At 36.4% G+C, this 25,368-nt stretch overlaps 1 protein-coding gene and 1 pseudogene across 2 annotated transcripts in view; both read right to left on the reverse strand.

Moving 5' to 3' along the window:
* The window catches only part of Agfg1 (ArfGAP with FG repeats 1), a 49,165-nt gene that overhangs the window by 13,286 nt on the left and 10,511 nt on the right, over positions 1-25,368 (reverse strand). The window contains exons 2-9 of one of the 2 annotated variants that reach the window (XM_023723072.1): positions 18,222-18,350; positions 13,268-13,430; positions 12,253-12,406; positions 5,126-5,245; positions 4,307-4,378; positions 3,008-3,217; positions 1,402-1,582; positions 54-133 (exon numbers count right to left, since the gene is read on the reverse strand). In XM_023723072.1, coding sequence (XP_023578840.1) covers positions 54-133; positions 1,402-1,582; positions 3,008-3,217; positions 4,307-4,378; positions 5,126-5,245; positions 12,253-12,406; positions 13,268-13,430; positions 18,222-18,350 — 1,109 coding nt within the window. The remainder of the gene's footprint in view (positions 1-53; positions 134-1,401; positions 1,583-3,007; positions 3,218-4,306; positions 4,379-5,125; positions 5,246-12,252; positions 12,407-13,267; positions 13,431-18,221; positions 18,351-25,368) is intronic. The other variant, XM_004638145.2, reaches the window with a different exon arrangement.
* On the reverse strand, positions 8,485-9,781 carry LOC101582888 (annotated as a pseudogene).

Genomic DNA, 25,368 nt, shown 5'->3' on the forward strand with positions numbered 1-25,368 from the left:
CAAAAACCAACGCCTGTGTGGACAGGTAAGCTACGTGTACAAGCAGCACATACCTCCAAATGGAGCAGGCACACTTGAAGAAGCAGGCTGAGTCTGTGCCGAAGCACCCACTGGCACTGTTCCAAAAACACTGCTGAAAGTAAGTATATTATCTTTTTTTATTTTCATTTTATTTTTAAGAGAATAAAAAATAGTAAAGAAAAAATTAGAATACAGAATTTTCCTAAATAAAATTATAGGCATTCAACAATAGTTGTTATATTGCACATTGTTGTCTTCACATTTTTTTTTTTTTGTGGAACCGGGGATTGAACTCAGATCCTGCATTTGCCAGTCAAGCGCTTATCCTACTGAGCCATCTCCCTGGTCCCCAGTTACATTAACTGTTTTAAAAAGAGTATATATATCTATTTTTAAACAGTAATCTGCTCTGTCGGGGAGATAACTCAGCAGGATAAGCACCTGCCTGACAAGAGGAAGGTTCTGAGTTCAATCCCCAGTATCAAAAAAAAAAAAAAAAATCTGCCAACCAGATAGCTACAACACGTGAAAACACTAGACTTACCATGCATTGTAACAGTTCTCAGATTACATGTTAAAAGTTATAGACCTGATAAGAACTTATTTTATGTGCTGTATCTGTCAGTCTGTATCACAAAGAAATTAAAGTCAAGAACTTTTTAAAAATATTCTTCATATTTAAATACAGCCATTAAATGTCATATACTGTCGTTAGTACTATAAAAAAACTAGAGCTTGAAAACAAAAAATCTTAAGACTAGCACTGTTTATTTCTGCAAATCCCTTTAATGGCTGATTTAACAAGATCAATATGGTGCGAGTTGTTTTGATTGAAGTATATGAAGAACAAACAGTCTTAGGTGCAGCTACAAAAGATTTCTTTTATGCAATTATATGTACAGCTATAGTACAAAGTGTTTCTGTTTATAAACACTACGAGGACAGTGAAAGATGGAATTTAAAAAAAAAGTATTCTAAAATAGAAGGTATATTTAAAAATAAAAACTTGTGAAAAAGATGGAGTTAGCGATGGGTTTTGGTGCAACACAGAACTTTAGTCTTCGCAACTGAAAACTGTACCTTCAAAGCCCATAATCTGACTACTACATGGATTATCTGCTCAGTATAATATGTGTATACCTGTCCATTTAAAGATGCGCACAAATGCTTTTAATTACATTTTATCATTCAAAGGTGATAGTAATGAAATTTCTAACACAAGACTTATTCAACTATTATATTTTAACTAGCAAATTAAACTCAATTTGCTCAGATTTAAAAACTACTCAATTATTTTTAAATCACATCCCCCAAAGAGTTATGTAACTATGTTATTCAAAGTTGAACAAAATACAGAGCAAGAACACCAAGACAAAGTACCTGCTAGCATTACTGGTGGAAGTATACGCATTACTGGAGGTGGCTGCAGAGCTGAACACACTGTCCAGTTCAGCCAGGGCTGCATACTTGTCTGAAGATGCACCTGACTGAGTGGGAACTGAAACCACAGAACCAACAGGAGCTTTACCTGTGGCCCCAAAACCACTCCCTTGATCACCACCTGGAAATAAATCAAACCAAAAAGTATATATAAACTGTCTTAGAGCTAAAAAACAAAAGATTAAATAGAATTCTGGTCTTTACTAAATAAACAATACTGTACAAGATTAGTTTCCATATAAATCACTATGGTGAAAACAGAATTACTATTTCTGTAACAAAAATCTAAGAGTCTGTCTGGAATAACAGTCATAATATGTCTAGACTAAAAATAAAGAAGAAATTCTTGAATCCAAGACAAGTGAATTTCACTGAAGTAAATATAAAATGGTGAACCAAATGTAAACAACACACTAGTATTATCATTTTCCTAGAGTTTTTCATTAAAATTTGAGACAATTTTAACAGAACACACTTAGTGCATGTCAGGCACTGCTGCAGTATCATACATACAACAATACACAAGACACAAAATACAACTCCACAAATTCTGTGCTATTATCATTGTCATTTTTGAGATAAGAAAAACAGGCTCAGAGATCAGAATACAGAATCCAGTCTACCACTATTAGATCCTTATTATGCATTTTTAGAGGCAAGATACTGACTTTATGTAACTATAGTGTAAAGACAATGGGTTTAAATACCAAAGAACTAATAGAAAACAGTTCAAGAGACAGCAAGACAGCTCTGCAGAATAAGTGCCTGCTTAGACACAAACACAGGGACCAGGGTTCAATTCCTAGCACCACATGTTGCCCTGGTCCTGCCCCTGGACACAGTGAGCCTGCCAGAGTCAGGGTGTAGTGACACACCCCTGTAATCCCAGCTCTGGGGAAGCTGAAACAGGAGAATCACTATAAGTCCAAGCTGCATACTAAGACCCTGTACCAAATACACTTTAAAAAAAAGAAAAAGAAAACAAAAAGTACAAACTTGACTACGTTACAGAAATCACCAACTGATCTTTCCATTAAGCTCTTCAATGGCATCTACTCATACTTATGGCCATAGAATAAAGAATGCTAAGAAAAAACTTTTTTCAATTATTTGTTTAAAAGTAGAAATTCAGGCCATGCATGGTGGCACACGTCCGTAATCCCAGCACTAGAGGAGCTGAGGCACGAATGCCATGAGTTCAAAGCCTGCCTGAGCTCCACAGTAAATTCAAGACCAGCCTGGATGACATAGCAAGACCCTGGCTAAAAAAAGAGACTGATTGATTGGTTGATTGAATGATTGATTGATTGACAGACAGACAGACAGACAGACAGATTAGTTTTACAGTTGGTTCAGGTCCAAATGTAACAAAGGACAATTACTTAATAGGTTTTATGGTACATATAGTGCCAAATGACTATTTTACTCAAATATACGCACAATTTATACACAATTAAGGAAAGTACAACATTCTCAGATGCTAATAAATATACCAATTTTAAAGCACTGTTTATCATATAAATTTGTTTTGTTTAAAGTGTGATACCTTGCCCAGCACTGAAGATATTGTCTAAATTAGCAAGGGCTGCATATTTGTCTGTTGTCTGTAATCCAGGTTTGTTTGTTGAAACTTTACTAACAGCTGATGCTGTCTGATGACTCTGGGAAGTATTGAAGGTTCCAAAATCAGCACTGGAGGATTTGGGGAAGTTATCAAAATGAGCAAAATTAGCATTTACTGATCCAGCACTTCCACCTGTAACAGAATAAACAGAACACTTGAAATTCATGGACTTTTCCCAATACTCTTTGGAAAACTACTGATCACTTCTTCCTAAATTAAGTATTTATAATCATTATAGAATATATATTTACATATGACTTGATAGTCTGTACTTCTGAAAAATCAATGACTGGTAAATGGTACTCAACTTTAATCATCTAAATGTGACTTTATAATCTGTTAAACTAGACCAATAAAAAATAACATCTAGCTTGAGACAAAGAATGTAACAGGAAAGTAGGGGGCTGACTCTATGATATAAACTTGTTGAAATTCACTTATCCATAAAACAATCCACCTATTCACTATGCTCTTCACTAGTTCTCAAAACACTACGAACAAGATGCAAACTCTCTTACCTGGAAGATTCAAATACTTAAACACACAGTTTAAACAAATAAATCCCAGTAGTTAGGATTAATAATGGTTAAGATGTATTATTTTAATCAAGAAGTTTTTTTAAATTTAAGAATGCTTAAAAGATGGTCCTTGCATTTTAGATTTATTTCACTTGAAAAGCTGTTACTTAATTCCACATAGTATTTTATATGCATTGAATATGTTTACAGTAAAATCATAACCTATCATACAGCTCAACATAACTATACAGTATAAATTACAATTTTTGACAATAAAGGACAGTTAATATAACAGTCTCTATGGTACATATCCTGCTAAAACTTTTAAAGCATGTCTAGAGACTCCTAAAACACTAATAGAACTCATGTCAGTAAATTTCTTTACACACTTTTCATACTTCACGTTAGATACACTGGTTTCTTATTCTTAAACCATACTTTCAGCATCAAAACTTGTGTGTATGTTTCTTTGCATATACTATATGCAGCAAAATACACTTAGGAGTATTTATAAACAGAATGAAGACAGTCCTCTGCAAAAAAAAAAAAAAAAACCAACACCTTCATCAGTCAGCCCTTTAGACATTTTAAATCAAACAGAGACAAAATTTTTAGGAATTGAACTGTCTCAGTTAAAATCTATAAAACACACAACACAAAACATCCAAAGCAGTAAAGATGCCTACACAACAACAGAACTTACTGTGGGTAGCCTGGAGAGGAAAAGCTGAAGTAAATTCACCAAAACTGCAGCTAGATGAAAGTATTCTAAATGCTGGACAGCCAGAAATTATGTTAAGTGATGAAAGTTAAAGAAAAAAAAAAAAAAAAGAAATTGAAAGCAAGGCTTTGAGACAATACATATACCGAGTTAAAAGTTGAAGGGGCGGGGAAGAGCAATCAGCCAATGATCTAAACAAGGGTTCAAAGAATTTCTGAAAACAGCATGTATAATTTGTGAGAGAATTCAATGTATAAAAACCAATTCCTGCACACAAAACTATTTCCACAATTGATTAAAACGATGATTAATAATTTACTGTTGATTAGATACTTAGAAATTTTTTCAAGCTATTATCCTTAAATTATTTCAATTTTTAGTTATTGGAAACAGCTAATTATCTAATTATTTTCCCTAATTCAAAGACCTAACAGCTTCAAATCAGTATGTTCCATGAATCTAAAACATATTTAGTACATGTCTTTGTGCAAATAAGATTTAAAAAGATTCATGTACAGGAAAAGGAGAAGAATGGATATTGTAAGTTAGACAGTATACCAGAGTTCAAAAAAACAAATGAATATAGGGTAAAAAAATTATTTTCATATATATATACACATATATATATATGAATGACTTTACATTATTTAAAAATAAATTCAGGTTTCCCCAGAGCTTTGTAAGGACAGAACCACTTTAACATCAAGTAATTACATAATTTAAATTTAATTTTCCAAAGCTACATCTACAGAATTTATATCTTAAAATAAACACTTAAGCAGAATGCTGGAGAAGTTCTACCTGTAGTTTGGGGCTGAAAAGGAGAGTGACTTGCTGTGGGGAAACCTCCAAAATTACTCGAACCACTAGACTGTCCAAATGCATCAAAGTTTGCAAAATCTGCATTTGCAGAATTCTGAGCTGTAAATGGTAAGGAACAACAGATGTTAATGAATATGAAAACTATAAATGAAAATACATGACAAATGAATTTAAGACTTATGAAAACTTGATGTATCACAATTCATTTTAAAGAGTTCATGTAGACACCAATTTTTAAATATATTACAAGTCTTTAACACAATTACATTTACAAAGGCTATCCAGAAAATTCCCCAAACATACTTTTTGAAATGATAAATTTGTACACAACTCTTTAATGCCCTAAGGAGCAGTACTAAAAAGTGACTACACTAACACTGTGAAATTGAACTGAGAGCAGTGAATACATGATGTACAGCCCAAACACATGGGATACGTTATAGGAAAAATCACAGATTTAAACTGATACGACATTAGGTCAAGCTTAAGAGTAACCTACATCTAAAATACATTTTTTTAAAAGAGTTAACAAATATGGACACACGAAAACGAAAACAATGCATAAGCATATGATTGTACAGCCACATTCTTCTAGAAGCCATTTTAAACTTATGCTAACAATTTAAGAAATAATGAAAGCCAGCAGCAATTAAAACATTGACTAAAAAAGAAAAAAAAAAGATCTAGACATATTTTGCAACTGGTGCAACATTCCTAAGTGCAAAATTCTAGACTTCTGTAAATTTTAAATATGTTTTTAAACACCAGAAATTTTTACTGAAGGGCAAAATAGATGCCAGATAAGAGTTTATGAGAGGATATGATGCAAGGGTAGGGTAGATAGGAAAAAGACGGAGAAAGGCTAGATGTTGTAAATACAGTAAACCCTTTGCAGGCAATTCTAGTTTAAGTATCTGTAAAGAAATTATTTTGTAAATAAGGTCATATCTAAAAAACTGACAGTATTTTTTTTATAAGAGTAAGACTGTCAGAAACTCAAATGATCATCACTACGGGATCTCTTAAATGCATTTCATATGTAATATGTAATTAAATAAAACATAGCCATTAGAAAACATGTAAAATATTTAGTCCCATGAAAAAATTTTATGCCAACGAAAATAGGTGAATCATTCCAAGTTATTCTTTCATCTGCCAACTTTTCTTACACTCAGCATGTATGCTATATACACAGCAAAATCTGCATTTTTAACTAAGTAAGATTTCAAATCACTATTATTTTCTTTTATGTTTGCCTGAGTTTACAGAACTTTTGCAATGAATATGTAACAAAAAGAAAAGCTAAAGAAAATACTGTCACAACAGAGGGAGTGAGGAAAGAGTTATCTATGTAAATGAGTAGTATGATTCGGACAACTGTGCTGCAGATTCCCGCTCATCTAGAGAAAGGAGCAGTTAATCCTTAATTTGTTTAGTCTTGTTTTCAACTCTTTTTCCTTGCCTCTCTTGCTGCTTTTCTTTCTTCTGATTGTGCATGCGCACACCTGGCAAGATGAACGACCACACTGTGCAATTCAACAAATGCTGTGAAATCCACACTGCTTGCATTAGAGAAATTCCGTAACATTTGTAATTCTGCTCTTCCAATACTATTTTGTACTCTTTAAAATACTTTTTAAAAAAATTCTCCCAATAAGTAAACATGATAAGCCCTAATTTGAGAAGAAAATCAGGCCTGCTTAGGCAAGTGTAGGGATGGGGCTTTAATCCCCAGCCACTGCCTTGCTCCTGGCCCCAGGCGTGCTGCGCTGACCACTGAGACCAGGCGCCTGTAAGCCCAGAACTGGTGAGACTGGGACAGGAGGATCACTACGTGTCCAAGCTACGTACTCTGCACCAAATACATTAAAAGAAAAAAGAAGAAAATCAGGAAAACTTAAAAGCATTTTATATGATTACCAGCACATATGTATCTCAATGGGCACAACGGGGAGGGGGCACCTTAAACAGCTCACCTTTTACCAGCAACTGACCATGCCACTTCTCTTCTGAAATGAAGACTGCCGCTAGCAGCTCACACTTCACTTGAAAACTTTTTTCACACTTTCTCCCTCACTCAAACAGTACAAAGAAGTGCCTAAATTAAAAGCTTGCTTATTGCTTAATAATTCTGCATTTTCTGGACACTCTGAAATTTGTTATTTTTTTTTTTTTGTATGATATGGCAAAACCCAATTTCTTTATAGGCTGAAAATTTACTTTTAGAAAACAAAAAATTTTTTAATTAATTTACTGAAAAATATTTTGAAAGAAATATCTACAGAGGATTAAACAATAAATCAATACAAGTTTAAACACTGCTGCCATTTTGTATGGCTGGTAACACCAATAACAAAATGTAGTTTATGTTTTTGGGGGTTTTGGGTTTTTTTTTGTATTTTAGGAAAGGGTCTACAGGATATTCAATACAAAGTACAGTTTAATAAAAAGGAATCTAGGCTAGTAAGACAATTCTATCCTAGCCAGGAGCAGCAGTGTACATCTGTAATTCCAGAACTTGAGAGGCTGAGGCAGGAGGATCACCAGAACTTAAGGCCAGTCTGGGCTATACAATGAGCTGAAAACCCTATTTCCTTTGGCAATAGATCAGAACACTGCCTGAAGAAAGAGCACCACTTTCACATCTCATTATACTACTCATTTGTGTTACATGGGCTGTAAGGTAACTGACATAGATACTCATGGACACTTCAAAAATCAATTATAAAAAAAATCAATTAGAAGTTACAGGTTGTGATCAAATGACTATCACAAAGCAAAACAACTTAAATTCTGTGGGGGAATTATGCTTCAAATCTGCATGTGTTTCTGAAGATCACTTTTTGAACACAATAATGACCTCGCCCACCAATACATATGCACTGTGTCAGCCACCATGTCCGTATGAAAGATAACAATCCCCAGGTTTCCACTATATTATCTGCAAAAAAACCAGTTTCCCTATAATACCATGTTAACCATAATGAAATACCCAAACAATTATCATTTAATAGTCAAGGTACCATCTACATGAAATTATTCAGGGTAAATTTTTTACCTAATGTTACTTTATAAAAACTCAGCCGTCAATGACTTTGTAAACTATATATAACTACATATGAAAGAGCTTGTAAAAACTCTAGAAAATTTTTCAGCTAAGCACTAACATTTTTTTTTTTTTTTTTTGGCCTCAAAAAGTGACATTCAAAGAAAAAAAAAAAGAAAAGAAAAAAATTGACAAGATGTCTATCCCTCAGCTCCCTTCCCTCTGCCCTCCGGCCGCTCCTCAGCTACCCAAGGCTGAACTCTGGTTGGGGCTAGGCAGCAGGACAGCCCTCTCAGATGAGGTCAGCAACACTGAGGGGTATCTCTTCAATGGAGCTGTTGTAGAAAGTCTCAATGTCTCGAAGAGTCCTTTTGTCTTCTGTCACCATGTTAATAGCTACACCATTACAGCCAAAGTGGCCTCCACAACCGATTCTGTGGATGTAGTTTTCCCTGTTTGTCGGAAGATGATAGTTGATGACTAGAGAAACCTGCTGCACATCAACGCCTCTGGCCAGTATGTCAGTGGTAATCAATACTCTGCTGGAGCCAGACCGGAACTCCCTCATGATCACATCTCGTTCCTTTTGGTCCATATCTCCATACATGGCAGAGACAGTGAAGTCTCGGGCATGCATCTTCTCTGTGAGCCAATCAACCTTCCTTCATGTGTTAATGAAGATGACTGCCTGGGTGATGGTCAGGGTCTCATACAAGTCACATAACGTGTCCAGCTTCCATTCCTCTTGTTCCACATTGATGTAGAACAGGCGGATACCCTCCAGGGTCAACTCTTCCTTCTTCACAAGAATCCGAATGGGATCTCTCATGAACTTCTTGGTCACCTCTAGCACATCAGAAGGCATTGTGGCTGACAACAAAACCACCTGGGTGTTACTGTTGAGCTTTTGGAATATGTCATATATCTGGTCCTTGAATCCATGGCTCAACATTTCATCAGCTTCATCTAACATAAACATCTTGATGTATTTGGGAGACAGGTATCTGTGGTTAAGCATATCAAACACGCAGCCAGAGGTTCCCACGATGATATGGGGAGCTTCCATCTGCAGCTTCTGTACCTCAGCGCGCACACTGGTGCCCCCAATACAGGCATGACACGAGGCACCCATGTAATCTCCTAATGCCATGACCACCTTTTGTATCTGCTGAGCCAATTCTTGAGTGGGAGCCAAAACCAAAGCGTGGGTAGCCTTTAGCTCTAACTCAATCTGCTGCAGAATTGATATGGCGAATGTGGCTGTTTTCCCAGTCCCAGACTGGGCTTGAGCAATCACATCATAACCCTTGATACAAGGAAGAATGGCACGCTGCGGGATGGCAGAGGGCTTCTCAAAACCATAGGCACAGATGCCTCAAAGAAGGGACTCAGAGAGGTTCATGTCATCGAAGCTGTCAACAATCTCATTCCAATTACTCTCGATGACGCCTTCAGGCTCCATCCCATCTGGGCCATTGTCTCAGGATCGGGAATCCTGACTCGCAGACATGATCCTTAGAAACTAGTAAACACTAACACTTCTTCACACTTAAAAATCACTCCAAGGCAAAAAAGTCAAAAGATCTATACTAGAAGAAAAAACAAAGTTAACTTAGTAACCTCCTACAAAAGGTACATAGTACACTTTGTTCTCCAGGAATTAAACTAAAAGACAAATAAGGCAATAAAAAATAAAAGAAAAAGAAAGTTACTTGAGTAATCATTTATAAATAAGAACTTCAGACTGAAAAGGACTATAATACTTTTAAAACTAATCTACGTAACTATTAAACACTTATTCCCACTCATCTGACTACTTCCATCTTACATGAGAAGCAGGCTATTAAAACAGTCTAAATAATAACTCCTTTTGTTAAACACCATTATAAGTGAGGTATTAAAAGAATCAACAGTTTCTGGGACAAATTAATCAGTGAAGTTGCAGTAATGTATCTAATTATTCTTTAGCTAACCAAGTTACAAAGAAATATTTAACAATAATCCCTGACATGTGAATACTCAGAAACTGCATACAAGCATAGGAAACATGAAATAAACAAATTTTACAAAGGTGGGTTAACTGCTTTTTCAATAATTTCAAATTATAGTTCAATACACCTAAAGTGAAGATTATAACAAACACATTCAATGCTGACTTTCCCACCAATTCTTTCTTTTTTTTTTCTTTTAACCAACATTCAAATCCAAGAGGTAGGAGCAAAGAGTTGGGGCTCCTGCCTGGTCAGCGAGCCAGCCACCTATCTAAAGATGAAGAGCAAAGAGGCACTTCAGATTTTCTGTGCTTTTAGCCAACAACTTAATATGATTTCTTATCCTTTTAATCATTATCTCATTGTCTCTGTCTCTATCTGTCTCTGTGTCTGTCTGTCTGTCTGTCTGTCTGTCTGTCTCTCTCTCTCTCTCTCTCTCTCTCTCTCTATATATATATATATATATATATATATCCCTTCTAAAGGCAAACACACACATCAAAAACATAAAAACTACAGCTGGGGATATACCTCAGTGGCATAAAGGCCTGCCTGGCAAGCTCAGGGTTCTGAGTTCGATCTCTGGTACCAGAAAAAAAAAAACATAAAAATTGCACCATGACTTCTTTCTAAAGCATGTCTTCAGAAAAATATTTTCTATTAATATTTAAAGTTAAAAGTACCTTTAATGCTTGCTAGAAAGAAATGTGGCTGGCTGGAGAGTAGCTCTGCTATAACTGCTAGGCCATCAAATGGAAAAAAAGAAAATGCAATACTATGTAATCTCACAGGTGAGTAAAACAAGGCAAAATAAAGTACAAATACACATAAATCATTTCTAACAGTAGGCATCTGTACTTAAGAAAGATACAGTCTCAAAATTTTCTTATCTACAATTAAAGTTTGGAAATCAGCTTAAGCAATAACTTATACCCCCATGGTACATAATAAAAGCAAAAGTTCAAATTACCAAATAAAACTATGAAATTACTTAACCAATTCCTGTATTAGTGTCTTACATTTGTTTGAAGTGTATTTAAGCATCTGCAAACTAAGATGGGTACACTTTCTATGACATACACATCATCAGTGTTTACTGGCTTCCAAAACACTCCATTTATATTTTGAATACGTTTCTAGTATAAATGCAATGCAAATAATAGATAATAGATTTAAATTTATTTTTCCTAACAGATTCAGGAATTGTGCATCAAAGTTACCACTACAAAGAGATAATCCAAAATCCTGCACCTCAAACCCTGAGTCACACCAAGAACTGTAACTGATCAATTACCAGTTTACAAGAGAAAAACTTATTAAAGGGGATCACAGTGATGCAATCAAATCGACTCACTTAAACCTTGCAGAAAAAAACAATTCACTTTATCAAATTACAGGGGAGAAAAGAGATGAAGAATTTATAGATTAAGAGAACTAAGAGACAGCTCACAATTGCAATATGTGTGCTTTATTTGAAACCTAATTCAAACTGCCTGTTGTAGGCATGTGTGAAAATGTATGTGCATAAATATACACATAATATGTATAATATATAAACCAAACAATCTGGAGTGGAAGGAAAATTTCAATACCAACTAAAGAATTGTTACCACTATTTATGGAGCAATAATCCTGTGATTTTTTTTTTTTTTAAGTCCTTTTCACAGATGTCCTATTTATGGGCAAACTATTATGTCTCAAATTTGCTTCAAAATGATATGAGTGAAACAATAAATGAAACAAGCTTTGCCATGAGTGATTACTAGTACACAAAGGTTATACTCTCCATTAACCTTTGAATATTTGCCATTTTCCACAGTAAAAGAAAAATGTATACAGTCTTTCCTATTTTTACATGAAAAGGTCACACCAACATGAACATTACATACAATCCCTTCTGTGATTACTAAGTGCCACAGACACACGGCTATATACTACACCTCGACAGCTAAGGAGGACCATAATCCTTAACTAAACATGTGTAATGATACCTAATTTTAAAAAAGAATAAATGTTTCTTGTTGCTTTACACACATCTCAAGGCAAAGCTACTGAGAAAAGACACATACCTGCATGACTGTTGAAATGTGCAAAGTTGGCAAAATTGGCTGTGGCTGCTGAGTGAGGAGCCGGAGCAGCAAAGATGTCTGAGCCAAGATCACTCAAAAGGTCAAACTGCTTCTTTTCCTGCTGCTGCCCTTGGGAGCGACCTACAACTGGGGACTACAAACCACATAACTATGAAGATTTTTCCCATCAGATATACTGAACTTTATGCAGAACTATCTCCAATCACAAGCTTTAAATACATTTTTACATAGTGCAGATTTAACTCTTCATTTCTTCACTCAGACTTTTGTAGGGGAAAAAATTACTCCACATGTCTAGAATGCATTACAAAAAGGGTAGGATTTAATCCACAATACTGGCACCAGTGTATGGGTCAGTGACACAGCAGCTGCTTGGCAAGCACAAGGTCCTTCGTTCAATTCCCAGTACCAAAATACAGCAACAATAATCCACAGTACTATCCTTTGGACCCATTCTTATACAAGGCAGAGATCATAGTGACATATAAAAACAGATCCATTATAGGTCCATCAACTATAACAAAGTAGAAAAGAAGTCTAGTTACAAACTTTTATTTATAAAAGAGTTCAGATTTTTAGAATAAGACGTAATGGAAAGCCACTAAATTTCTGTAATAAATACACCACATCATCAGGCACGTAGGGAAATCTTACTACTTTCTGTTAAAGTACACTGGAGGCTATACTACCCTGAAAGTCACCACGGATTCATGTTTCACGAACTGTAGTTTATATGATATGATAGACTCATCATTAGTAATGTTCCTGTACACACTTACGAAGCTGCATAGAAATCAAAGCAATCATAAAAAGAACAAAATACTGTATACACATTCCTACCACTTACCCAGCAATCTCTTAATGTATGATAAATCATTAGGACATACAGCCACTATTGTTCAAGGTTATATCCCTGTCTTATTTAAAGAACTACCAAAATCCTGGCCCTCAATCTTACTTAAGCACTCCCTGCAAAGACCTCAAGGCTACCCACCTGACTAGGTGTACCCTTATTCAAGTGCAGTGCTGGTGCTGAATCTCCTAAAAGAGACTTCAGGGGCTTGACCTCAGGTGTGCTGCTTGTGCTACTGGCAGAAGACCCTGAAATAGATGCATGCACTGATGCCACGACCTTGGCTTGTTCTGGCGGTACATACCTAAAACATGTAAAAATCAGAACAGAAAATTAGCTCAATTCTAATTTTGTACACAACTATTTCAGTATTAATCTTACTTAAAAACTCAAAATTCACAGTTTAAAACATCTAAATGAAATATTCAAAGACAGATTTAGTAAGACTAAATAGAAAACTTGTTCCAATTATTACAGTTCTTAAAAGATGATAAACACAATATAATGGTTTTCTTATTCAAACTGAAGACCATCAAATAGTTAATACTGTACTGTAAATTTTTGTACTGTAAATATTAAAAATGAAATTACCCTAAGATTATAATATATGGAAAGATGAGAGGCATTTATTCTACCATGATTAACAGCCTAAAATATAGAAGCCTATTACAAACCTAAAAATATGAGCAACTTCATTATAAAATGGACAAAACCAATTCACAAAAAGCATAGATATAACCACTTAATAATGTAATAAAACAGTAATTAAGGTATTATCATCTTTAATCTTTCTGTGAACTCTGCAAATTTTCTGTTGCTATCTACTGAAATGTATGCTATTCCCCAGATGACAATACTTCCAAAAACTTTTCCTTAAGAATCACTTGAACAAGTATACACAGGTAATAGGAATATGTACATGTATATTACCACAGCAATCTTTATAATTTAAAAGCCTGGGGAGCAAAATCAAATATTTAAAATGATTATGCAAAAATCTATATATACTGAAGCCCGGTATAGGAATACACACCGAGGGGGAGGAAGTTATCTTAAGTTTGAGGCCCAACTGGACTACCTTCCAAGATCCTGCCTTAAGCAAACAAAATTAGTATACTACTCAGAGCTACCCTGCTTTGACATGAAAAGATACCCTATGACTTTACAGGTCTTTTCAGGTTCTACCCCAGTCGTGTATACACAGGAGTCATGGAAGGACTAAAGAAACAAAAGAGAGAGAGTTAAGAATACCCAAATGTCAGCAATGCTGCTAGCTAGGTCTGAGATTTTTTGAGTTTTGTAATTCTGAGTTTACCTCTCCCTTTCTGCCCATACTCCCTGTCAAACAGGCGGTAAAGCAGGAAAACAGTGAGTGTTTAAGAGTAACTGTTCCAGAAGGATTTTTTTTTTTTTGCTGGCTCAGGATGCTTTAATAGCAGGCCTGGTAAGGCATGAGGATCTGGGGATCGAACCACAGTACCCTGAGGCTGACTGCTTTGCTTAAGCAGGAACTTAAACAACTGAGCTAATGTGCAGGCCCCAAGAGTAACTGTTCCAGAGACAGAGTTTAAACCACAGTTTTATCACTCAATGGCTACGACACTTGAACAAATTCTACAGCTCTATACGGCATCTCTATGCTTTTTTCTACATCTATAAAATGAGGTAAAGATGCTGTGGACTTTTTAACACATTCATAGTTCTTAGTATACTAAAACTACATACAATTTTGGGTATTATCAAACGATATTAATAAACAAAAGAGACACAACATTTTCCTCCAATAAATGGAAAAAATGACAAGAGTTATGAGAATGAACAGAAGATGTTAGCTTTCTCATAATCTGGCATGCCACTGATGGTATAAATTTCTGAGTACTGCTAAATTTGACTGAAGATAAAATCTGATAGCATTTTATGACTCCATTTAAAGGGACTAAGCATGTCTACAAAGTGATTCAGACAGACAGCCAAAAGAATTTCAAACTATCATAGGATATTCACAGCCACATGGCTGTAAATGTAGTTTCCTACAAGAAGTACTGCTCCTGGCCACAGGGAGATGGCTCAGTAGAATTAGCGCTTCCCTGGCAAGCACAAGGGTCTGAGTTCAATCCCCGGTTCTGGAGAAAAAAAAAAAAAAAGAAGAAGAAGAAGTACTGCTCCCTTCTCTTTTTTAAATAGTGTTGCTATAAATAGTTCAGGCTGGCCTTAAACTATGTGGCCCAGGCTGGCCTCAAACTCAAAGCAATCCTCCTGCCTCAGCCTCCTAAGTGCTGAGATTATAGGTGTATATCACCTTTGAGATAGCATTCATACCATGTTTTTTTAAAAAAAAATTATGTCACTGCTAAAAACATGTTACATATGTGCAAAAGCAGAAGTTAAATATATACAGATACACTCCTTGAAGTTTGTTGTTACTACTATCATATTTCCTAAGAAAGAAAAAAAAAAATATTTGTGGTTTTCAGTTATTTGGATTATAGCTTACATGAGTAATTTATTATTGTCACAGCTTGTGTCTAGTTGTCCCTCCAAAGCCTCATGGAGTCACTGGGTGGACTTCTAGAGTTTGTTATTTATGATCCAATGCTGGGATTATGGGTGTGAGTACTGCTGGGCTGATTGGTGTGTGTGCGACACCCAGCCTGGGGTGGACAGCCTAACACAACATAAGGAAGGGAGAGGCTTGCTCTCAGTCTCCACTGCCCCCACTTCCCCTTTGCTCTTCTGTTTTGCTATTTCCTGCCGCCATGAACTGCTGCCCTCTGCCATCTACCTCTGCCTTGGAGCCAGCTGATGATGGACTGAAACTTCCACAAACTGTGAGCTAAATAAACTTTTCCTGGAGCTGGGGAGATAGCTCAGCTGTCTAAGCACCTGCCTGGCAAGCCCCAGTACCAGGCATGGTGGTGCACACCCATACTCCCAGCAGCGCTGGGGAGGCTGGGACAGGAGGATCACTACAAGTCTGAGCTGCAGAGCAAAACCCTGTACCAAACAAACAAATAAATAAATGGTTTAAAAATAATAAACTTTTCCTTCCTTAATTATGGGTGTCAAGCATTTTGTCCCACAAACAAAAGAAAATTAACTGAGACAACTATTTTTATAAATACGGGAGATTTATAGTTTTAATCATGTTATCATTAATATAGTCTCACTTTCCCTTACTATTTATATTCACTTTTCTCACCATAGCTACAGCTACCCATCTAAGACCCTAGCTAATTCCTAGCAAAACTCATTTTCTAAGCAAAGTAGCCCAGTTGAGACAACCAAAAACTATGTTAGAGCTATGGAAAGTGAACAATCTTACCTGTAAGATGAAGAAGGGTCTAATGAATTAAGAACTACAATGATAAAATACTTTTCAAGCTAAAAGCTCATTCCTGCCATTGTATTTTTTATTATCATTCACATTCTAGTCATTTCTTCTTTCTTGAACTAAGATTGTACTGGTACATTTCTACCTGTATTTCTACCCATGCATCTAGTTCAAGTGCATGTAGTCCAAGTGAAGAACAAAAATTCCAACAGCGCCCAGAGGTTAGAGCTACTGTGCTTGCTGAATTAGAGTACAGGCCCCTGCCTCATAAGACACAGCAAGTGGTCCCTCAGGACCAAAACCCCTCTGAGTACATCACATCCTGGGTTAGCAAGTTCTTTGGAGAAGTGAGTAGGACTTAATTTCCCTATATCTATTCCTTTTATCCTTGACTCTCTTCCCAGTCTTAAACTCCTAAGAAAGAAACATACCAGTGACAGCATTAAACAAACAAAAGAAATTCATAGTTAATAAATTTTAATCAACTGTACTTCAATTGTGCCAAGAGGTAAAAAACTGACAAGCCCTCAGGAGTTAAGCACTACTCCCACAGATATAGTTCATGCTCTGCAATAAGGGACATACTACCTTTACATAAATCTGCACAGAATTCTTTTTTAATACATAAAATTTAGGGTAGACCTGATAGCTCAGCGGACTAAAGTACCTGCTTAGGGAGAACGCAGCGGCTAGGGTTCAATCCCCGGCCTACTGTGCCAGCCCTGCCCCCAGGGCACACTGAGAGGGCGACTGAGACTGGGCACAGTGGCGCACACACCTATAATCCCAGCACTTGGGAGGCTGAAAACAGGAGAATCACTATGAGTTTGATCTATGGAGTGAGACCCTGTTCTACATACAGGAAAGGCAAGAAAAGGAAAATAAAACATAAAATCTGGCGAATTTATATTTTATTTTTTATTCATTTTAATGAGAAAAAAGATAAAATAGCAATTAAACAGTTTCAAAACTGGTTAGTAGGATGGTTACAATAATTACTACATTGCATATTGTTCTTCATAGTAGTTATTCAGAGGACAAGATGCAGACATGCTATCTTATCTAAACAAATTAATATAAACTTTTCTTCTCAATGAACTAAGGTGTATACTTTTTTTTCACAAAACGGTTCTTTATTTACACTGTTGTGAAGTTAACACATGACACTAGGTTGCCTAGTGACTAATAGCCGACCTTAACCAGACAGGATGTTCATATCAGAAGTGAAGTAGCTTGTTTGCTAGTTCCACCTACACATATTTGATTGTTTCCGGTGGATTTAGTTAGGGGAGTATAAATACTCCCTTCTTAACCAGGAGTAAACTGACACTTAGGTGGGACATAAAAAGACAAGTATATTTTAGCAAAGATGATAAAAGATGCTATCATACGGAATGAGCTTTGGAACAATGCCTAGTATACAGAAGATACTACTCAAATACTTGCCAAAGGGACAGACTAAGAAAGGAGGCATTATAGGACTAAATATGTCTAGAGAGGCTAACAGAATTAGAAACATCTTTAATTTCCAAAAGGGTAGGAGTCCTGGTAACTGAACAGCCTACTCCTAGGTACAGATGCATAGATGAGTTAAGATACAGTGGAAATTAAGGTTTTTGGAAAACAAATCCAAAAAAAAGTCAAAGGATAATGTGACTCTACAGACTTACCTAACTTCTTTCCTGCCTGCCTATCTTCTTTACCTTCACTGTGTCACAGAGTGGTTTGAGGGGGCTTTACTGCAAACAGAAACTATTCACTCACCATCTTTTCTTTTCATATTTTTCTTGTAGAAACTCTTTCACTTTTTGTGGGTCCCTGAAGTCTGGAATTGCTGAAGATCTATCATCAAATAATCCTAGCCAAATCTGTTTACAAACCTTTGGAAAGAATCAAAAGAAGAAACCAAAAAAGTGTTAAATTCAACATCTTCACTTAAGATTTTAAGGGGAAATTATCATTCATTCAGAAACCAAGCCTACTTAGTAATTTTAATATTACTTTCAATGACAATATTCATTATAAACAGAAATTAATGAACTAAGTTGATTTTAATATACTGCAGTATACAGTAAAATTTTAGCAAAACAATCATGTACAAGAGCACTTAGAAGACAGGTAGTGAATCAAGATTTGAGAGAATCTGGAGACTTCTGGTCTTGAGATGATCATTACCTGCAACCATAAACAGTTATATAATCTTTATGAACTTCAGTTCTCTTACCCACAAGAAAGAAATTTCATCAGCAACAATTTTATGGGCCCTTTCACACTCCCAAAGAACAAATTCTGGAAACAAAAGTAACTCACCACTCAAGAATAACCATAATAAAAGGTTATAAAGACACAAAGATTATAAAAAAGAACTATGAAGAAAAACGTAAGTGGACTTCATCAAAATTAACTGCTTTTCAAAATAATGTGCAAAGGCAAGACAAGTGATAAAGTATACGCAAAATGTATAAGAACGTTAAAAAAAGAACTTGAAACCAGATTGAAAGAAAAAGAAACCTCCTACAACTCCATTATTTCCAAGGAGATTTATACATGGCAAATAAACCCTAACATAATGTCATATAGAAAATAAAAATTCAAATGGCACCAAAACTCACCCACAATACAGATACCCACAGATAATATACCTATAGACTAAACCATAAGAAAAGTTTTTTAAAAGTACAGCATGTGTCAGTAGGAACATGAGAGAGGATTGCGGCCAGGGAGATGGCTCAGTAGAACAAGCACTTTCTTGCAAGCACAAGGGCCTGAGTTCAATCCCCAGTTCCACAAAAAAAAAAAAAAAGAGAGAGAGAGAGAGAGGAGAGAGAAGCTAGAAAGGCAGGTAGGAGAGAAGAGAGGGAGAGAAAGACAAAGAAAGCTAAGACTGTATGAATACAAGTCCCATAAAGTGGTTTTCAAAAATGATTCAACAATTACCTAGATTGGCACCATCAGGGCCACCTAAGAACTTGCTGGAAATGCAAATTATCTGGAGCCACCCAAGACCTAAGAAATTAATACCTTTTTAGTGATGCCCAGATAATTCTGCAGTAGCTGAAGTTTGGTAAACAGTACTTCAGTAGTATCTAGGCCAGTGGATAGAAACTTCCTTCCTTCATTTCTATCTTTCCTAATCTCTGTATAGATGGATAAATTCAAAACAAAAATTTTAACATACATTCCTCAAATTTAGTAAAGATTCCCTTCAGAGGACCTATTCCACAACCCACAGAGAAAATCATTTTTATGGTATCCTGTGTCCTACTCTCACATTTTGGTTCCTGAAAAATTTGATTTCTGCTTGTATTATTCTCTTTCAAGCTTGTAGATTTGCCGATGAGAGATTTAAGTCTCTTTTCTGTGTTTTAATTCAGTAAAATAAACATGATCAGCTGAAGAAATTTTTCAAAAAAAATTTTTAATGTATTCAGGACAGGGTCTACAGGGTCTCACTATGTAGATCAGACTCATAGTGATTCTGTTTTCAGCCTCCCTAGTGCTGGGATTACAGGCGCGCACCACCATGCCTGTCTCAATCGCCATCTCAGCGTGCCCCGGGAGCAGGGCCGGCACAGCACACCGGTATCAAACCCTGGCCAATGCACTCTATCTAAGCAGGTCAAAGTTTTGAGGAGAGGAGGTGAAGAGACTAAAGAAAGCACAGATGGAATTAAGGACTTGTGATCATGAATATTTACCATGAAACAGCCTCATCTGGCTATGTAGGCACAAAGTAGATAGAACGATGACGGGGGGGGGGGGGTTGTTTGCTTTTGCAGTACCAGGGATCAAACTAGGGACCTTGTGCTTGCCAGGGAGGTGCTGATACTGCTGAGCTATCTCCCCAGCCCAGAATGATGGTTCTAAAAAAACAGAATGTTGGGAGCCTCAGAAGCTAGAGAACTGATCCAATGTGTGTAGGTGGGACTAAGCCTCAGTGCCTAAAGCAAACAAGCTACCTCAGTTCTGAGATAAATATCCTGTCTGGTTAAGGTCAGCACTTAGTTGCTAGATAACCTTGTATCATGTGTTACTAACCTTGCAAAGGTATAAATAAAAATTGGTTTTGTTGGGGGCTGGAGAGATAGCTCAGTAGAATATGCGCTTCCCTGGCAAGTGCAAGGACCTGAGTTCAATCCCCGGTTCCACACACACACAAAAAAAAATTGGTTTTGTGGGGTTGTGTTCGTCTTGCCTACCAGACAGACCAGCAACCATCTAGCCCAGCTTTTGTCTTGTCTTTTTCTCATTCCTGTAGCCGTTTCTGACCAACTAGAACCAATCTGACTGAGACCAATGGATCCTTACACTTGGCACCCGAACAGGATGCCCAGTACCAGAGCTTAAAGTAAAAGGGGTGACTACAGATCATGAAATTTAAACTAGACTAAGAAAAATGAAGAAAATGAGCATTAGCAAAATGGAGGACTTGATTATACAAAAGTTACTGGAAATAGGCTTTGGAGTAAATGAGTTAGGAAGAGAAGATCGGTGGGAGTCAGAGCACAAAATAAATGAAATCTGAGAGGTGATGTAGTTATCAACAAAAAGTCTAAAATGAAGTGAAGAATCATTAGTGATAAGTTAAAGACTCAGGAGGCTATGTGAACAATCCATATGGATTTTAGTTAGGATTGTCAAGAAATGATTAGTGCAGAAAAAAGATTATGTAAAGTGTTAAAATCTAAAATGAGAAGGGAAACTGGTTTGACTTATCAATAAGACAGAGCAGGTGACAGAATCTACTGACATGAGGAATATGAGGACAAGAGACTAAAAGCAACATAGGGAGAAATAACGATCCCTAAATGCCATCACTTGCACAGGCAGAACACTTAACAGGATTAGTTTTGATGACCTTTTTCAGAGAAAAGGATTATCAGTTCTAATTACAGTACAGTGTGGTTGGGGTAGCTGCCAGTCTGGACTAGGGAATCACACTTCTATGTCTGTTCACTATCTGACATGTCTTTAAGTGTGAAATGCAAAAAGTATCAGAACTTACTTCACAGGGGTATTAGCATGTTAAGTGGGTTTATACATGTTTTGTCCTGGAACAGGCGTATACACAAAGCTTTAAATAGTATTAGTTACTTACTCTGTAGCCTGATCTCTTAAGAGGTCTGTAGTGGTGGGTTAGGATGCACTGAGATAAGCAAGGGTTTGGAAGGGGAGGTCTTGCTAAGAACAAAGGAAACCAGGTCTCTCCCCTGCTGCAGACAAAACCCAAGCGATCTTCAAGAATCACCTCCTTTCTATACACTGCTTTGTACTTCTCATTACAAGGTGGCTCACTTTAGAACCTTATGTTCTCATTTAATACTTCTGAATTATCTGTAATGCTAAAATTAATACATTGGTAACACTGTATTCAAAACCCTTTTGGACAAATATGAAATTGTCAGAGTAATTATTTTTTCCTTATTCTAGTGCTAAGCCATTTTAAAAGTAAAACCACAGCAGTCAGTGACAGAATTAAAATATTTTTGGGCCAGGGAGATAACTCAGTAGAATAAGCACTTGCCTGACAATCACAAAGTCCGGAATTCAATTCCCCGTACCGCAAAAAAAAAAATTAAATTAAATTAAATATTTTTAAAGTATTGTATATGTGTTCAGGGTTACTTTAGGAAACAAATAGCAAACTCAATTTGAGTAATTTGAAGAGTTTAATCAAAATTCTGTTACAAAGCATAGGTGTGCTAAAAGAAAAATATCTAGAAATGAGACTATTCTTCCAGGATTAGTAACAGCAGGATTTCCCACCATCCACTGACAGTAAAAGGGTGAGGTTGGGGGTTGGGGAGAATGCATCACTATGAAATTAAAACAAAGAGGGCTGGCCGAAAGCTATAACATTAAAGAAAGAATGCATCTGGCTTGCAGAAATATCACAGGGAAGAAGTCAAGAAAATAAATACCTAAATTCTCCCTTTCCATCCTTTATCTACTCACAAGGTTCCCCAGCAGCTAAAAACCCAACCAGAAGCTGAGAGTCATCTTACACACAGACAGGCTAGCGAGCTACAGTCAGAAAAAAGTAAAAAGAGTTAGAAGGGTAGAGGTAAAAACTAACAAGCACACATGCAAGTCACGATAATACATATATATAGGGAAAGCAATTTAACAAACTCAACTATGAGCACCAAAAATAGGACACGTTCATAGCAATTCCCAATTACTTTTATATAAAAGAATGTCTTATCAAGCTTGAGAAAGGAAACAAAGTACATTCATAAATTAAGGACAAAAAGAGTGGAAACTTGGTGAAATAGATATGCATCTTTATTCACACAAGGCCTTATTTTCATAAAAAGGCTAGAAAGTAAATAATGCCATATGGTTCGGCTATAACTTCTACATATAAAGATATAAGAATAAAGACAGGAAAGAAAAATGCTGTGGAATCAGAGACTTCATTAAGCCAATTTATTTACATTCAATTAAATTTCAGGCTTACTGTTTTGTCCTTTCTCTACTTAGGAAAGCTGTAATGTAACAGTTCTACCTCCTTCTGTAAATAAGATATATACTGTCCACAAAGTACAGGAATAAATAACAGAAGAGAGCCGGCAAGATAGCTCAGTGGTCTAAAGCGCCTGCTTAGGCAAGCTTAAGCAGGCGCAGGGAAGCACAGTTCAATCTCCGACACCACATGCCATGCCAGCCCTGCCCTCAGGGTGGGCTGAACCGGCCAAAAAAAAAAAAAATGAGGGTTCAAAAAACAGGAGTTAAGAAACGAAAATCTCATGAGTAAATATCCAGTTTTTGCAAAAAGAAATAAAACCTAAACAGAAATAAGTATCAGCAAACAGGAAATATTATTAGAAGGCCTCCAGATAGTTGCCATGCACCTATAAAAAATGCTATCACCAAATTTTTTTTTGGAGGGGGGAATAATGCTGGGGTTAGAACCCTGGGCCCCAGGCACACTAGGCAAGCCCCCTCCCAAGCCCTCTACCTCTATCACGAACATAAAGAAACAAGGGAGAAAAAGTTCACAATCAGAAGTATTTCATATATGTATGATGACTGAAGCTAACTTCTAAAATGTAAGTACATTATTAACATCTCCTATGTCCAACCTGCTTACGATAGTACGGCTATGCTATTTCTAGACCACTAATAAGTATTTCTCAGTGACAAGAGTATTTAAATAACATATAAATTGAAAGACTTTTGCATAAAAAAGAAAAACTATATGCTGCATGCAAAAGAAACTGACAATTCTGTTTTCATATACATCTTTGTAAAAACTCAAAGATTTATTCCATCTTCACATTTGGTTTTATAAAATGTGGTAGAGCAAGTACTAAGACAACTGAGTAATCAAAAACAAATATTCAAGCTACATATGCATAGCACTGAAACACAAAATACTTCGAACTAATCACATATATAGATACATGTATCAGACTTATGAGTGATCAAATTCAGTTTATTTTACCTTAAGGTTTTTATTATTCTTATTCGTGTCTGTTTAGTGGTACTGGGCTGCTCTATCACTGAACTACATCTCCAGCCTTTTTCTATTTAAAGAGAGTTTCACTGGGTTGCCCAGGCTTTGTCTCAACTTTACAAACCTCCCATCTCGTTCTCCCATGTAGCTGGGACTTCAGGCTTGTATCACTACAGCAAACTGCTTTCTAGTTTAAGCACAACCTACTTGAAGAATGTCAAGACTTTCTTACTAAGTATCTGCTTTTTCACCATGGCTGGTATCTTAGTTACTTATTTCTGCTCACAGTTTGTGGAGGTTTCAGTCCATACTCGGCTGGCTCCAAGGCAGAGGGACACACAGCAGAGGGCAGTAATTCATCGTGGCAGAAAACAGCAAGAACAACAAGAACTAAAAGCAAGATGTGAGAGAACAAGCCCCTTTCCCTTCCTTATACTGTATATGCAGGCTGCCCACCCTACAGTGGGTTACACCCATAATCCAAGCACTGACCCTAGGTCAGTCACAAACTCCAAAAGCCCGGCTGGTGACTGCATGAGGCTTTGAGGGGACATCTAGTCACAACCATAACAGCCAGATAGGCCCAAGAGAATGCAACCCCTGACTAACTCTCCCAAGGCAATTTGTATCCTCAGAGCCTCCAGCCACACTGCTCTCCATTCAAAATGGGCAACACTTCCTATAACAAACCCCAAATACAATATACTTGGTATTTTCATTTCCTTGGCCTCACAATTTTTAAAAGAAAATTTTATGAGGCATGAACCCTTACTCTAATTCATCACTATCTGTGTGCTCAGTACTTGAAGCACAGTAGGCATTTAATATCTGATACATGAGTGAAAGCAACTTCTTCCCTCAGATGTATGTGCCATAACATTATCTTTTTGTGTTGTTATTCCATCTAAAATATATACTGACCTAGAACATTCAGCTTCCCAACTTACTCAGGCAGAAATAATAAATTCACTGATCCAAATTCTCCCAGCACATATAAGACAAAGGTTAGCCAACTATACCTGCTGAGCTAACTCTGGCCTAATGCTGGCGTTTGTATATAAGTCTGTTTATTTACTGATGACTACTTTATGTCACAAGATCTGTATTATATATAACAAAGATCAATACTGAAAACAAAGGCCTATGACCAATAAGTACAGCCAAAATATTTACTACCTGATGCTTTCCAGAAAAAGTATGCTAACTCCTGATATAGCCATAATCATAGATTGACATGATATTATCCCAGCATCCAAGAATAAGAAACAACCTGCTTGAGAGGCCAGTATACTAATGTTCACAGTGAATAACAAAAAGATGACCACCAAATGAAGGAAATCATCCGTAGGAGAAATCAGGTATTTGCCATTTGTTAAAGAATTATCACTTGAAAGACATATCTCATCAAATCAACAAGCAGCAGCCTGCTAGAAGTCAAGCCTGCTAGACCTC

Source organism: Octodon degus, unplaced genomic scaffold (assembly GCF_000260255.1).
Source record: "Octodon degus isolate 3935 unplaced genomic scaffold, OctDeg1.0 scaffold00096, whole genome shotgun sequence".
NCBI classification, from domain to species: Eukaryota; Metazoa; Chordata; class Mammalia; order Rodentia; family Octodontidae; genus Octodon; species Octodon degus.